The sequence below is a fragment of the Conger conger genome, chromosome 5, assembly GCF_963514075.1.
Source record: "Conger conger chromosome 5, fConCon1.1, whole genome shotgun sequence".
Lineage (NCBI taxonomy): Eukaryota > Metazoa > Chordata > Actinopteri > Anguilliformes > Congridae > Conger > Conger conger.
Window position 1 is genome coordinate 7670526 of NC_083764.1, and position 13866 is coordinate 7684391.

The 13866-nt window shown below is 47.2% G+C and overlaps 1 protein-coding gene across 2 annotated transcripts in view; it reads left to right on the plus strand.

The window, feature by feature from the left end:
• Positions 1 to 2894: 2894 nt before the first annotated feature.
• usta (uronyl 2-sulfotransferase a) overlaps positions 2895 to 13866 on the plus strand; it is a 79597-nt gene continuing 68625 nt past the window's right edge. For both annotated transcript variants that reach the window (XM_061242361.1, XM_061242362.1), the window contains exon 1: positions 2895 to 3334. In XM_061242361.1, the coding sequence (XP_061098345.1) occupies positions 3109 to 3334 (226 nt within the window). In that variant the 5' untranslated portion in view covers positions 2895 to 3108. The remainder of the gene's footprint in view (positions 3335 to 13866) is intronic.

Below are 13866 nucleotides of genomic sequence, written 5' to 3' on the forward strand. Positions count from 1 at the left end.
GGGCTTGGTTTATTCATGTGACAGAAAAAACTGTGGAAAATGTTTGTGTCTTTGTCTTTCTCTGGGGATACCAGACCTGGTGCGTCGGTCCAATACTGCAAATAATAAAATATATAAGACAATGGAAGAAAGCCAAAGAAGAGGCTTTAGCCTTTATTTATGAATATAAATAAATATAAATATCTTGATAACAAATCTAGATTTTTGCTAAAGCCTGTTTGGTCTCTTCCCGTTTATGCCAGTGTGTGGGTCTTCTATATTTTTCAACTTCTCTATTAATTTTACATAAACAAACCCACCATTGTTTGTAATATAGGCAAGGTCATTCCCATTTAATTTTCATTTTATATCACCGCCCCCCCCTGGGCCAAACTGCAAAATGGGAAGTCAGTTACCATGGATACGGCTACGATCCTATCTCCAGTTTCTGACTATAATACATTATGCATACTATAATCCATAGAATACTTCCTGAACCTAAAGCACAAAAATCATCTGACTGTGCAAAACATATGTCCTTGACATCATCATCGTGGTACTGAAAATTGGAAAAACTAATTTCACTTTCCAGGAAAAATATGTATATCTTTAGCTCCACTGACGTGACTGATGGTCAGAATCTATATTTGCATTCAGTTTCCACAAGCATCTGCCCTCGAATGCAAAATCTATTAAAACATGATTTTATCATACTCCTTCTTATGCACCATATGTGAAGGATGAAGTGACCCAGTAATTTATATTTATATCCTCATACACCGACCTAAAGTTCCCTCAGCGAGGACTGAACCTAAAGCCATTAATTTACTCTTGGCCCGTATTTGGAATATTTCAGTTTAAACTGCAGGTTAAGGAGTGTTTTCCTTTAACCTGAGTAAACTGCTGGTCTCTCCAAGTGGTGGGCGGACTTCTTATTGCAGCCTAACCTCGTGCCTGTGAGGTCATGTGTTCGGAATTCAGCCAATCATCACAAAGCGTGTGACTCCGAGTCCTTCTCCAGTATAAAGTCATAAATCCACCAGCACTTTGAGGACAGCTGGAAGTTTGGGTTAGAAAATTTGGGTTTGACGCAAAACTAGTGGGTCGGATTACTGAGTTAGCCAGGTAACTGCTCTGAGTAAAACCCGGACCCTGCCCAAATCTGGAACATGGACTTAAGTAAAAAGAGCTGTTCCAGGTTTTACTTGGTACAGTTATCCAGCTAACTACAGTACAGTACAGTAATCCTGCTTTGTGATACAGGCTCCAGGTGAGTTCAAGTTCTGGCTAAACCGTGGCATTAATCTTATCAATTAATTATTGGGTAGAAAAAAAACAAAAAACAAAACAGGACTACTGGATAACTGCACTGAGTAAAACCCGGAACTCTCCCAAATCTGGAGCATGGACTGAAGTACTAACAGGTGTTCCGGGGTTTTACTCAGCGCAGCTTTCCGGAAAACTCAAGTTGTCCTGCTTTGTGGTACAGGCCCCACCACTACCACTGGCCCTGGGTCAGATTTGAGTATCCCTGCCGTATGCCAATAGGAGCCCACGCGTCCCCAAAAAAAGATCATGATAGGCACTTCCCGAACGGGAATTCTGAGCCAGGAGGACGGAAGACGAGCAGCGTTCCCGGACGTTCTCCACCGCCGACCACACGCGGCCCGATGTCCACGTGTGGGGCGCAATCCCGTGGGCCTGGGAATAGCTCCCCGCTCCCTCCAAAATTCCTGGTTTTTCCCGGGCGACCTTCAGAGCGTAAAACTTCAAACTTCACACACCCATTTCAGCCGTTATTATTAGCCGTGTAACCGGGGCCGTTATTATTAGAACGTATAATCGACTGCAAATTTACCGAAACGAAAACTATAGGTTGCATTTAAAATATGCCGAGGTACTGTTTGCACAGATGCACGTCCGCAGACTTTTTTGTAGTGGTATTTTTAGAGAGAAAGTGGCTCTTTGTCCGAATGCAATCTATTAACCATAACTACTGTACGCAAGGGGCTTTTTATATAAACCTGGAACATATAAGTGTATCAGGGCACATTTAAAGACCACTTTGTCTAAAACTACTATAGTTCATAAAACCATTACTAAACACAGAATTTCCATTGAGGAGACTGTGTTTACAGAATGTGTTTATATCCATTTTCTTGTTCGTTTGTTTTCCATTCATTTTATTTTGTTATTTTTTCTAAACTTTACATAAAGATAGTGTAAGATGCATGTTACAGTGCTCAGATTACTTTCCCCGGTGCAAATCTGTACATCTGATACTCACCAGAAAAATCATGTAATATTTTGTTTTGTTTTTATTTTCCGCTCAATAATCTCTCACTGCCAACATAAAGTCCATAGGTGGTCCCATGTGGGAATTCTAGTACCTAGTTAACAAGCACCGTTATCGCCCTAAAGTCAACGTCTAAAGCACTGGGTTCAGAAACAGCAATAAAATTAATAACATCGTTGGGCTACTACAAGTTTACAACCTCTCAAGTTTACAGCGATCTTCATAATCGTCATCACAACATGCCTACACATGTTCTCTCTCTCTCTCTCTCTCTCTCTCTCTCTCTCTCTCTCTCTCTCTCTCTCCCTCTCTCACATACACACACACGTATTACTATATTTTTTTATACAATAGAATAATACAACTGGTCGATTTATGGACATTACCATTGATACCTGCGTAGTAAGGCCGACTATGGCCTTCAAATGAAATACAGTCAGCTGATCTTTGACAGGCTACTGGAAAAGCAAACCCAGACACTTGACGTTTTCATACTAGCCACAAGAGGTCACTGTATTGCGCAAAAACTACAGAAAACCAAGAGTGACTCAAATTAAACTGATGAACTTTTTCCTCCCCGTTCAGTAATCTGACACCGCTACTAACCCGAAAGGCTGCGAGGAGTAGGATGGATTCGCGACTTCTCTCGCAGAAATTGTCCAGACGTGGATAGGACAGGCAACGGGAAACCGAGCACGTATCGTAGGGGTAGATGCGTGCGTTTTCCTTCTAGCGAGTATTTGCCTACTTTCAAATGATATCAACGCAAAAAGTTTCACTTTTCAGAGGCGGATGGATGACTACCATTCTCGGCGACTTTATGTGAGGAGGAGATGATGAATTACAGCAACAGTCCCCGCCACAAAAATCAGACCCTAAATCACACAAGAGATCGGAACAACAAGAAGAGCAACTGGCTTTCAGCGACTTTGTTACGATTTTCCCTACGTGATTATGGTTTCTGCATGGCTACCCTGTTCCTCTTCTGTTTTGGTTCACTGTTCTATCAGTTGAACGGAGGACCCCCTAAAATTCTTCTGGAAATCCGACAATATCTTGGTAAGAACCCGTGCCGACCGACTAACTTGACTGTTAATATCCAGCTAGACAACGCGTTTCATCGGTACAAAAGTGGGCCAGTGTTTCGTTTGATTGCCTTCATGTTAGCGATTTAAAAGAAATATGTCTTTGAAGTTATACGCTACCCAACGGTCTTAAGACGTGTAACGGCAAGCTCGCTGCAGCGGTGCGTCCACCCTCTCAGCCCAAGGCAGTCCGCGATTCCCTCCCCAGAAGGGCCCGTTTCACAGTCAAGGAATTTCTGGAACAACTTTTGTTCCGTTGTCAGTGAAGCAGGCTAAACAATACGTGCATTCGATCACAATGTCGATCGGCTCGCAGACGCGGAACTTTGAAATTACCATCATTTGTATTCTATAGGGTGCGTTCGTCTCGTAGCCTATAGCCTAGCCTGGTCTGGACTACGTTTTACGTAGCTAACTAAACGCGCCGCTCTTTAGCATGTGCAGTCTTGACATGTAGGCGGAAAACTAGTTTTCTGTTATCGGCTAATCCCTACGGTGAAGAGTGATTTCTGTCATTTAGTCGAAAAGCATGCCGCTGCAGCTTCTGTGGGGTTAAGTAGCCTATAGTGATGACTGACTAAATCTGTTCAACTTCAGTGAACTCTCCGTTCATCGTGAATCTCTGCTAGCAGAGCTGCAGCAATCTGGCCACATCGACAGAACAGCCCAGGAGTTGGTATTTGTAACCAAACAACGTTAAAACCCAAAACAAGACTACACACAGGCGTGCGAGCTTTGTTCTGCAGTGCAGATTAGTCATTGTAATGACTATGTACTCTGTGGATACCCACAGTATGATGCGTCTAGGTTTATTATCCTGTGATGATTATGTGCAAAACTTGTGCTTACATTTTTTTTGTCCCCCTAACATTTCGGCCACAAAAAAAACCAACTTTTCTGTTTATTACAAAATTAAACGGTTTCTTCCAGTGTTTTTAAACATGATGCAAAACATGACAAAACATAAGCACTGTGCTGGAATGATTTTGCTCGGGGGTAAAAAGGAGAGCACGTAGTGGGAAGTAAATCGGCTGTAAAATATGTGATGGTCTATTTGATACAGGGACGTTTGATGACTCGGCCAGCTGATATAAACTCTTCCTGCTTGTTTGATTTTTACTCACACCCGTTTAAAACCTTGATCTGTTTTTAATACACAGGAAATGTTCCTGGAATGTAGGCTGCAGTTGGTGTAGTTCAGATCACAAATGACGTTTGACAACAACATATTCTAAACTGCTTCAAACGGCTTCATTCCCTGTTTCACCTCAATCGCAGTTTCAGAGTCTTGTACTTGGATTTTATGACGTGATAAACATCTGGCACGACACCATATTTATTTACCGTCAACTGCATAATCCGCGGGGTCAAATCGGCGATCTGTTTAAATGCCATGTTTCACCAGACGCGCAGGAGTATGGGAAGTTTGAAAGCCCCAGAGAAGATTATAACATCCTCTTGTAGTCATGATATATCCATCAGCGCTTTTGTGTTGCTAGGGGTGGGCTTAATGGGGATTTAGCAGGTACTTTTAAAGCATGTCTGCTTTGCCGATTTTGCCTGTCGACAGTCTTTCAACCCTTCCGGAATCGCTCATTCAACGAGGCAGTCTAGTGTGTTAATAACACAGTGAAAGCAACGATTAAACCTGGTAGACTGGATAACGGTCAACGGATGGAGATGACAGAACTTTTGAGTCCGTGGTCAGTTCAAAACCAGACGCTAATGACCCCATTACACTTAAGTACTGCCTGTCGGCTGCCCGGGCCGTGGCAGAATGATTACGCAACATGGCATAACCCACGGGGTTGCACCGGAATGGCTAATTCCTGTAGCTACCAAGAGATGGTCTTTGGGACCTGAGGAATTCCTCACTTTAATTTAATGTTGCGTGGTATTTCTTTTTGGATGCCCTGGGGTAAATCAGAGACCATTAAAAATACATGTCTGACGCGCGAGGGGAATTAAGTGAAACAGAAGTGCGCAAAATGACGGTGCATTGTATTTATCGTTATGCCCCGCGCGGTAGCAGGTATTAAAAAAAAATTCCCCGAGCCAATATGATGGTTTTATATGAGCCAAGTGATATGGGAGGTGGGTATTTACATTTTAAGCGGGTAGTAGGCCTATGTTACTTTTGGCCCGGCGCTCCACACAGGAGGGTGCGAAGATTCTCGATGGATTGGGTGTTAGGCCTCCCCGCTGGCCTCGTCCTGGAACAGGCTCGGTTTTGTTCTGTCGTGGAGTTCACGGGTGTCGCTGGCCATTTCACCGCGGGACCCCATCCTGCCTGGAGTTCTTCCCTCCCCGGCACCTAGCTAGCGCACCGCGCCGGTGCTGTAAAACCACTCAGTCTGACCGCCAGACATAATTTACTGCTCTATGGGCCTGTGTCATTACCTCCCTACCACAGGACGTCGTGCAGCATTAAAAAAAAAATCGCCCCAGAGTGTTCAGTTTAGCAGAGTGCGAGACGACCATAGAGCGCCGCTCTTTTTGGCCACGTGCATCTGGCATAGTGCGCATGGCGAGTGAGCTCCAAAAAAAAAAAAACCGAGAGTCATAGACAGTGCCAAGAGACATAAAAAAACGAAACGATATGACTGTGATTACTGTTAGTGATAAGCATACACCAGTCTGTTTGTCAGAGTGGACCCTAACAAGTGACATTCGTTCTCTCTTACTGTTCGAAGGTACTGTTCAACGGTGGATCTACAGCACATCTGACACAGCGGCCCGCTCCTAATATTTGGCTAATAGTAGGCGGTTCTGTGATCGGCTGAAGTGAAGTTAGACTCCGGGCCCAGATGCAGCCCGCTGTTCGTATAGGACAGTCGTGCCCTTTCACTTGCCCTCCATTGCTCTTTTGTGAATGGCTAATTCATAAAAAAAAGTATGTTGTAGTCTTTTGTCGTTTGAACACGGGGGACTCGGTTTGATCCGCGAGGCTGTGCAGCTCTATTGAGGTTTTTGGTGAAGTGGATCCCTTGTGAAGTGAAACGCTGGCCCACGTCTCTCTGTACGTTCTGTTCCGCTCCGCAGTCCTGGCTTATCTAAAGGAGAGGCCACATGCATCGCCACATCAATGGCGACATTGAGGCATTGTTTGTGTGCCAGCATGTGTGTGTGTGTGTGTGTGTGTGTGTGTGCCAGCGTGTGTGTGTGTAGCATGTGTGTGTGTGTGTGAGCGCCAGCGTGTGTGTGTGTGTGCACCAGCGTGTGTGTGCGGCAGTGTGTGTGTGTGTGTGTGTGAGCGGCAGCTTGCACGTGTCTTAGAATGTCTCCTACTGAATTGCAACCGTTGGAGACACAAACTCCTGACAGGCCTTTTACATTGAAATGATCGATTCTTCATAGTAGTATGCATATTTAAAGACAGGCAGGCACACAGACAGCCTTTAGCAGTTTGAAACGGTGTCTGGCTGCTTCTATTTCTAGCTGCATTTCTCCATCTCTACAGTCACCCTTGACAACTCTTAAAAGTCTGAAAGCACACATTTTATTTTTATTGTAGGTGTGAATGCATAGATGTCGGTTTATATTGGGGGAGACCATGGGGGACCATCCAGTCTCGCCCAGTCAAATGTCAAATGACTTGGCTCCCTGCTGACCCACCCCAAACCTACGCGTATGTGTGTATGAAACGTTGAGATGCACACTGTGCTATTTAGTCTAGACTTCTGTGCCCACACCTAAGAGGGCATGAGCCGGTGCCTACTGCCTAGTATCTAAGTAGCACCTGCTAGCCAATTACTGGCCAAAATACAGGCAGCACAAGGAGCTGCACAGGCAGCAATGGATCAGGCGTTTCTCTACTAGTTTAAGTTGGACTTGTTGTTAAGTGGGGTGGCATGTAGCGTAGTGGTTAATGTAAAAGACTGGGACATGCAAGGTCGGTGGTTCTAATCCTGGTGTAGCCACAATAAGATCCGCACAGCCATTGGGCCCTTGAGCAAGGCCCTTAACCCTGCATTGCTCCAGGGGAGGATTGTCTCCTGCTTAGTCTAATCTACTGTACGTCGCTCTGGATAAGAGCGTCTGCCAAATGCCAATAATGTAATGTAAAAGATGACCAAATTGTAAGTTTAGATAGGCCACCGCATCTGCCCATTGGTGAATCTCTAAACTTGCCTTTATGTGATTGGTTATTGGATGCAGTCAGCTGGCAATGATTGACACGTATTAGGGGTAGTTCCATGTCGACTCAACGCACTTCTGGACCGTATCATCACAGATTTTAATGAGATGTGGCGTGATAAGAAACTCTTGGAACCAAAATTACACTTGTCTCAGATTATTAGTCTGAGAGATGTGGGCTAACAAAGTTTGCACTAAGTTTGCATGACTCCATGGCTTTGCTTGTCCTATCTCCATTACTGTAGTTCATTACTGACTCCATTAGTGTAGTTCATTACTGACTCAATTACTGTAGTTCATTACTGACTCCATTACTGTATTTCATTACTCACTCCATTATTGTAGTTCATTACTTACTCCATTACTGTAGTTCATTACCGACTCAATTACTGTAGTTCATTACTCCATTTACTCCATTACTGTAGGAGAACACTGGTTCTTTTCCTCTTCGGTGTGGGCCCAGAGGTCTAGAATAAATACCCACTGGTCCCTAGCGACCTAGGAAGCTCCTTGCCTAAAACTGGCTTTGCTCCGTGTGACCACTGGCTGAGTGATATAGCTGTTTAAAAAAGGGGTGAAATATTGTTGTTGGAAGCTGTTGAAATCCACACTCAAACAGTGGGGGGGGGAGGTTTAAATGGGCATCGTTGAAAAGGGTGTCTTGTTGTGCTATGGCAGTGAGATGGGAAAGAATCTGATGTGAAAACCTTTAGCACAGCCAGTTTTTAGAGTGTCTTTGGTTGTTTGGGAATTAGCAGTGCTGTGATCTTTTCCTCTTGCAGAAATTTAGCAAAACTCATGTGGTAGAATTATGAAGCGTTGACATGTCACCAGTTTTGTGCATGAGTGTGTCCGTGTGTCCGTGTGTGTGTGTGTGTGTGTGTGCATATGTCTCCATGTAAATCCCTCAGTCCGCTTAATTGATTCCCGAATTCCTGACAACAGAGAGCGCAGTGTAGCGGTCAGAGCCGAGCTCCCTGTGGATTCGCGGCTGTGTTTGTCCAGCGTCTGCGGGGCGGCCCAAACTCCCCTCCGTCCCCTCAGCCGGAGACAGAGCGCTTCAGTGAGGAGGTGTGAATAGGAGCCACGTCCATCCGTCAGCTAGGCTTCCTAAACCCCGTCCCATCAGCCCTGTGTACCTCAGCCCCCCCCCCCCACAGACCCATCCCATCAGCCCTGTGTACCTCCGCTCCCCCCACAGACCCTTCCCATCAGCCCCGTGTACCTCCGCCCCCCCCGCTCCCCACAGCCCCATCCCATCAGCCCCGTGTACCTCCGCCCCCCCCCCAACAGACCCATCCCATCAGCCCCATGTACCTCCGCCCCCCCCCCCCAACAGACCCATCCCATCAGCCCCGTGTACCTCGCCCCCCCCCCCCCCCCTCCCCACAGACCCTTCCCATCAGCCCCGTGTACCTCCGCCCCCCCCGCTCCCCACAGCCCCATCCCATCAGCCCCGTGTACCTCCGCCCCCCCCCCAACAGACCCATCCCATCAGCCCCATGTACCTCCGCCCCCCCCTCCCCAACAGACCCATCCCATCAGCCCCATGTACCTCCGCCCACCCCCCACTGACCCGTCCTGCCCCGTCATCATCCACGTGGCCGTTCGTCGGAGTGCCCCCCCCCCCCCCCCCCACCTCAAATAGTCGCAGTCAAGGTTTGGCAGGCCCTCTTCGGGGTGGTGTCTCGCCGCTGATCCGTGCAAGCCCCTCAGTAACTCTCCCTGAGCGTTGGCAGAGGAGGCCGAACGGCCAGGGCGGTTTTATGTTACGTTTCCCTCCCGGGGGATTGTTAAAAAGGGGGGTTTTCATTCCCGCTTGACGGATTTGTGCCACGTGCGCCTTCGGGACGCTTTTTGGGGGGGGTGGGGGGCGTCGCCCCACTGCTGGAGACCTTGAACCTTCAGTCCCAGAGGCCATGTTGTCTACATCATTGATCTATTATTGTCTGAAGGTCTATGACTGCTTCGCCTGTGTAGCACTGTGTGGTAACTTCTTATGTGAACAAGAGCCTCTTTTTAAACCCTTTGAAGTGAAGGTTTTTTGGAATGTTTTTAATTTTTTTACCCCCCCACCCCCTCAAAATTGTAAAGTGTTCTAGAACACCCATTGCGTTCAATTAGCCAGTAGTGACTGTGACATCAGCAGTAGAACGTTCAGTTAAGAACATTCTGACAGCGTAGTATTTGTGATGTCACACCTTAAAAGGTTCACATCAGGATGCGGTCGGTAACAGGATTCCACTGCTATATTACGGTCCAGACTATGCACTGACGCGGTAATGGTCCTGTTTGCACCCTTCAAAACCAAAGCGAATTTGCTGAAAAGGCATAGAAAGTATTTGATTCGGTCTGTCGTCGCCACGTCGTGTGCAAATGAGGAAGGGAACAGCCTGTCTCCCGGTGCTTCGTACACGGATCTTCCGGGGGAGAGAGTCAGTGGGATGGATCTTCAGCTTGGCACGTGCGGAATCACACTTGACCCCACCGCTGGTGGAGAAAAGGCCGCTCTCTCCCTCGTACTCCCGCAGGGATTCGGACTGGCCGCCCTGGCATCGTCGAGGCGGATTGAAATCAGACTCGGTTCATGTTTCCCGGTCACGGTTCCATGAAAACAAGTCCGTGCCCACTGTCGACACAGTAGCGCAGGCTGCCTGCTTGTGTGTAATTAGGGCTCTTCAAGCTGGCTAATGGAGCGAAATTACTCAAGCGTGAATGACTTTGATGGAGGGATCAGGTGGCAGGAAATGGTTTGCTGGATAAAGTTCTAGAATTGTTAGGCGTGCGCCAACATTCTAGCTACGCCGATTGGCTGTGCACTCTGCTCTGTTCTTTCCAATGTGCCAGTACGAATGCGATTCTCAACAGACTTCTATTGGCGTTGGTATCTGGGATTGGCATTCATATGTAGATTATCGAACACCTACAGGAACAGGGTTGGGCAGCCCTGCTCTGGCTGTTGAATGAGGAGTGCTTTGTTTGGGCTGGAGTGAAAACCTACAGGACGGTAGATCTCCAGGAACAGGGTTGGGCGGCCCTGCTGTAGGGGAAAAAAGAACTGCCAGCCAGAAAAGAGCCTCGGAAGGTAGCAGTCAGTCTCTCCACTTGGCTAGTAGTAGGGACTCGATACTATAATAACTGTAATAACTATCTGACACTTTCACCCAAAGCAACTTGGGTACAACGACCCCTGGAACAGTGCGGGGTTAAGGATCTTGCTCAAGGGCCCAACAGCGGTACGGAGCTTATCGTGGCTTCCGGGTCCCAGTGAATCACCTTAGCGACGAGGCTACAGAACTTCAGTAGTCCCTTCAACGTCAGTTGATGGCTTGCCGTCTTGTCCACACTTGCTGACACAGCACCACTCTGTGACCGCGGTGATATTCTGTCGTTTCCCCTGTGCAGATGGGTGGAACGTCTCTCAGCTCACACACTTCTGACCCCAGCCATTGATCGCGTAATTAGATCAGTTATTTCCTTCATGTCAATCCGGGGAGATCATGTGCTCGGTAATTGATTTAGTGAGCCTTGGGCCGGGACTTAAATCAATTCATTTGGCCGGCTAATCAGTTACCGCAGACCTGCGATGGCAGTATTTGTGGGGACGCATGCCGTTTAGATGCCAAAAGAAAATCGATAAAGGAACTGACAACAGTGGGAGGCCTACAGTATATGCCGTCTCATTCAAAAGATGGCGTCTCGGGTGTCTCGGTGGCGCAGCCTGTAGAGCACTGACCGCATGCTCGTTGCGAGCCGTGACGTCGGCGGTTCGAATCCGACCATCTGACATTTGTCGCATGTCTTTCCCTCTCTCTCTCGCTCCCATTCTTCCTGTCTCTCTATACTATACACTGTCCAATAAAGCTGAAAAAGGCCTAAAAACTATCTTCAAAAAGAAAAAGAAAAAAGATGGCGTCTCCTACAGCACAGTGTCCCCATCACTGCGATGGGTCGTTGGGGATAATTTGACCAGAGGGAAGATCGCCCCCTACTGGCTCATCAACACCACTTCCAGCAGCAACTTAGGCCTCCCATCCCAGTACTAACCAAGCCCACAGCTGCTTCAAGGACAGAGATAGACATTGCTGGATAGAGGATAAAGAGATATTGCTGGATCGAGTCTTTTGGAGCCGATATATGCGGCTATAATTTCGGAGGTTTCAGGACTTCACTGCTATGAGGAGCCCTCATAGAATTTCTGAGTGAGGATAGCGGTAAGCTGCCAAAAAGACACTGGAAAGGAATTTGAGGGAGTCTGAGTGGCAAATTATTCCTCTTCCAGGGAAAACTGTTTATGGTCGCATAAACTCCAGCAGCAGACACTTAATACCTGGGCATCCAGTCCAGCGAGCTAATGGGGTGAGACTTGGCATTTGTTTTTATTTAATGTCCTGTTTTGTGTGTTTTGTCCCCGTGAATTGTACGTTATTACACCTAATTCAGTGGTCCTCACTCCTGGTCCTGGAGAGCCGCAGGGCGTGCTGGCTTTCGTTGTTACTCAGCACTTAATTGCTCAATTAAAGCAGTCGATCACGCAGCTAACTCGCCTCACCTGGGTCTGAATGAGCTGCTGCTATTGAGGCGAAAACAAAAAACCAGCACGCCCTGCGCCTCTCCAGGACCAGGAATGAATCACTGACCCAATAGATGCTGATGGATATTGACAGGGCTCTTGGAATAAGTTAAATTGAGTTCTCAGTTGTACACATTTTTTTCCATATGCTCTCTTGGGTCTGAAACGAAAGCGACTTATTTTTCTGGAGTTTGTGGTTTCCTTTGGCCTTCGTTCTCTGGCCAAAAGTTTTCTTTGGGGTGATGAAGCTCTGAGGTCTGGAATACCGAGACATGTTTTAAATTTGACTAAATATTTGAAAAAAGAAGAAGAAAAAAAGCACAAAAATAGTGCTTCCCTCCCCTCCTCCCCCCCGTGTGCCAGAGCTGCAGTTAAAGTGTTTTCAGACAAGTGCAACGCTTAGTAACGAAACGCACGGAAACGGAGGATCGAGTGGAGAACGGAGACAGGTTTTTTTAGTTGTCTCTTCTTTGGGGGGGGGGAGAGGGGAGGCAGGCGGGGGGGGGATGATGAATGGTGGTGTGTCGGCCAGCGGTGCTCTGTTTCAGCAGCAGTGGCGGTTTGGGATGAGCTTCTTGTAATTTGCAGAGAGCGCCGGCTACCTCCCAGGCAGCCAGAGGGCCTGGGACGGCTCGCTGAGGTGGCTGTAATGTGTGTGTGTGTGTCTGCGTATATGTGTGTCTGTACATGTCGCTGTGTGTGTGTGTGTCTGTATATGTCACTGTGTGTGTGTGTATGTGTGTGTGTGTGTCTGCATATGTGTGTCTGTATATGTCACTGTGTGTGTGTGTGTGTGTCTGTGTCTGTATATGTCGCTGTGTGTGTGTGTGTGTGTCTGTGTCTGTATATGTCGCTGTGTGTGTGTGTGTGTGTGTCTGTATATGTCACTGTGTGTGTGTGTGTGTGTGTCTGTATATGTCACTGTGTGTGTGTGTGTGTGTGTGTGTGTCTGTGTCTGTACATGTCGCTGTGTGTGTGTCTGTCTGTATATGTCACTGTGTGTGTGTGTGTGTGCGTGTGTGTGTCTGTACATGTAGCTGTGTGTGTGTGTGTCTGTCTGTATATGTCACTGTGTGTGTGTGTGTGTGTCTGTATATGTCACTGTGTGTGTGTGTGTGTGTCTGTATATGTCACTCTGTGTGTGTGTGCGTGTGTATCTGTATATGTCACTGTGTGTGTGTGTGTGTCTGTATATGTCACTGTGTGTGTGTGTGTGTGTCTGTATATGTCACTGTGTGTGTGTGTGTCTGTATATGTCACTCTGTGTGTGTGTGTGTGTCTGTGTCTGTATATGTCGCTGTGTGTGTGTCTGTATATGTCACTGTGCGTGTGTGTGTGTGTGTGTGTCTGTATATGTCACTGTGTGTGTGTGTATGTCTGTCTGTACATGTCGCTGTGTGTGTGTGTGTGTGTCTGTATATGTCACTGTGTGTGTGTGCGTGTGTGTGTGTCTGTATATGTCACTGTGTGTGTGTGTGTGTGTGTGTCTGTATATGTCACTGTGTGTATGTGTGCGTCTGTGTCTATATATGTCGCTGTGTGTGTGTGTGTGTGTGTGTGTGTGTCTGTGTCTGTGTGTGTGTCTGTGAGTCTGTTGTAATGTGTGTCGTATCTGTGTGTGTCTGTGTCTGTATATGTCGCTGTGTGTGTGTGTGTGTGTGTCTGCGTCTGTGTGTGTGTCTGTGAGTCTGTTGTAATGTGTGTCGTATCTGTGCGTGTGAGTTTACTTTTGTGTGTGCATCTTTTCCTGATGCAGGGACCCCCACCCAGGCTCAACGGCATCCAGGAGACCCCCA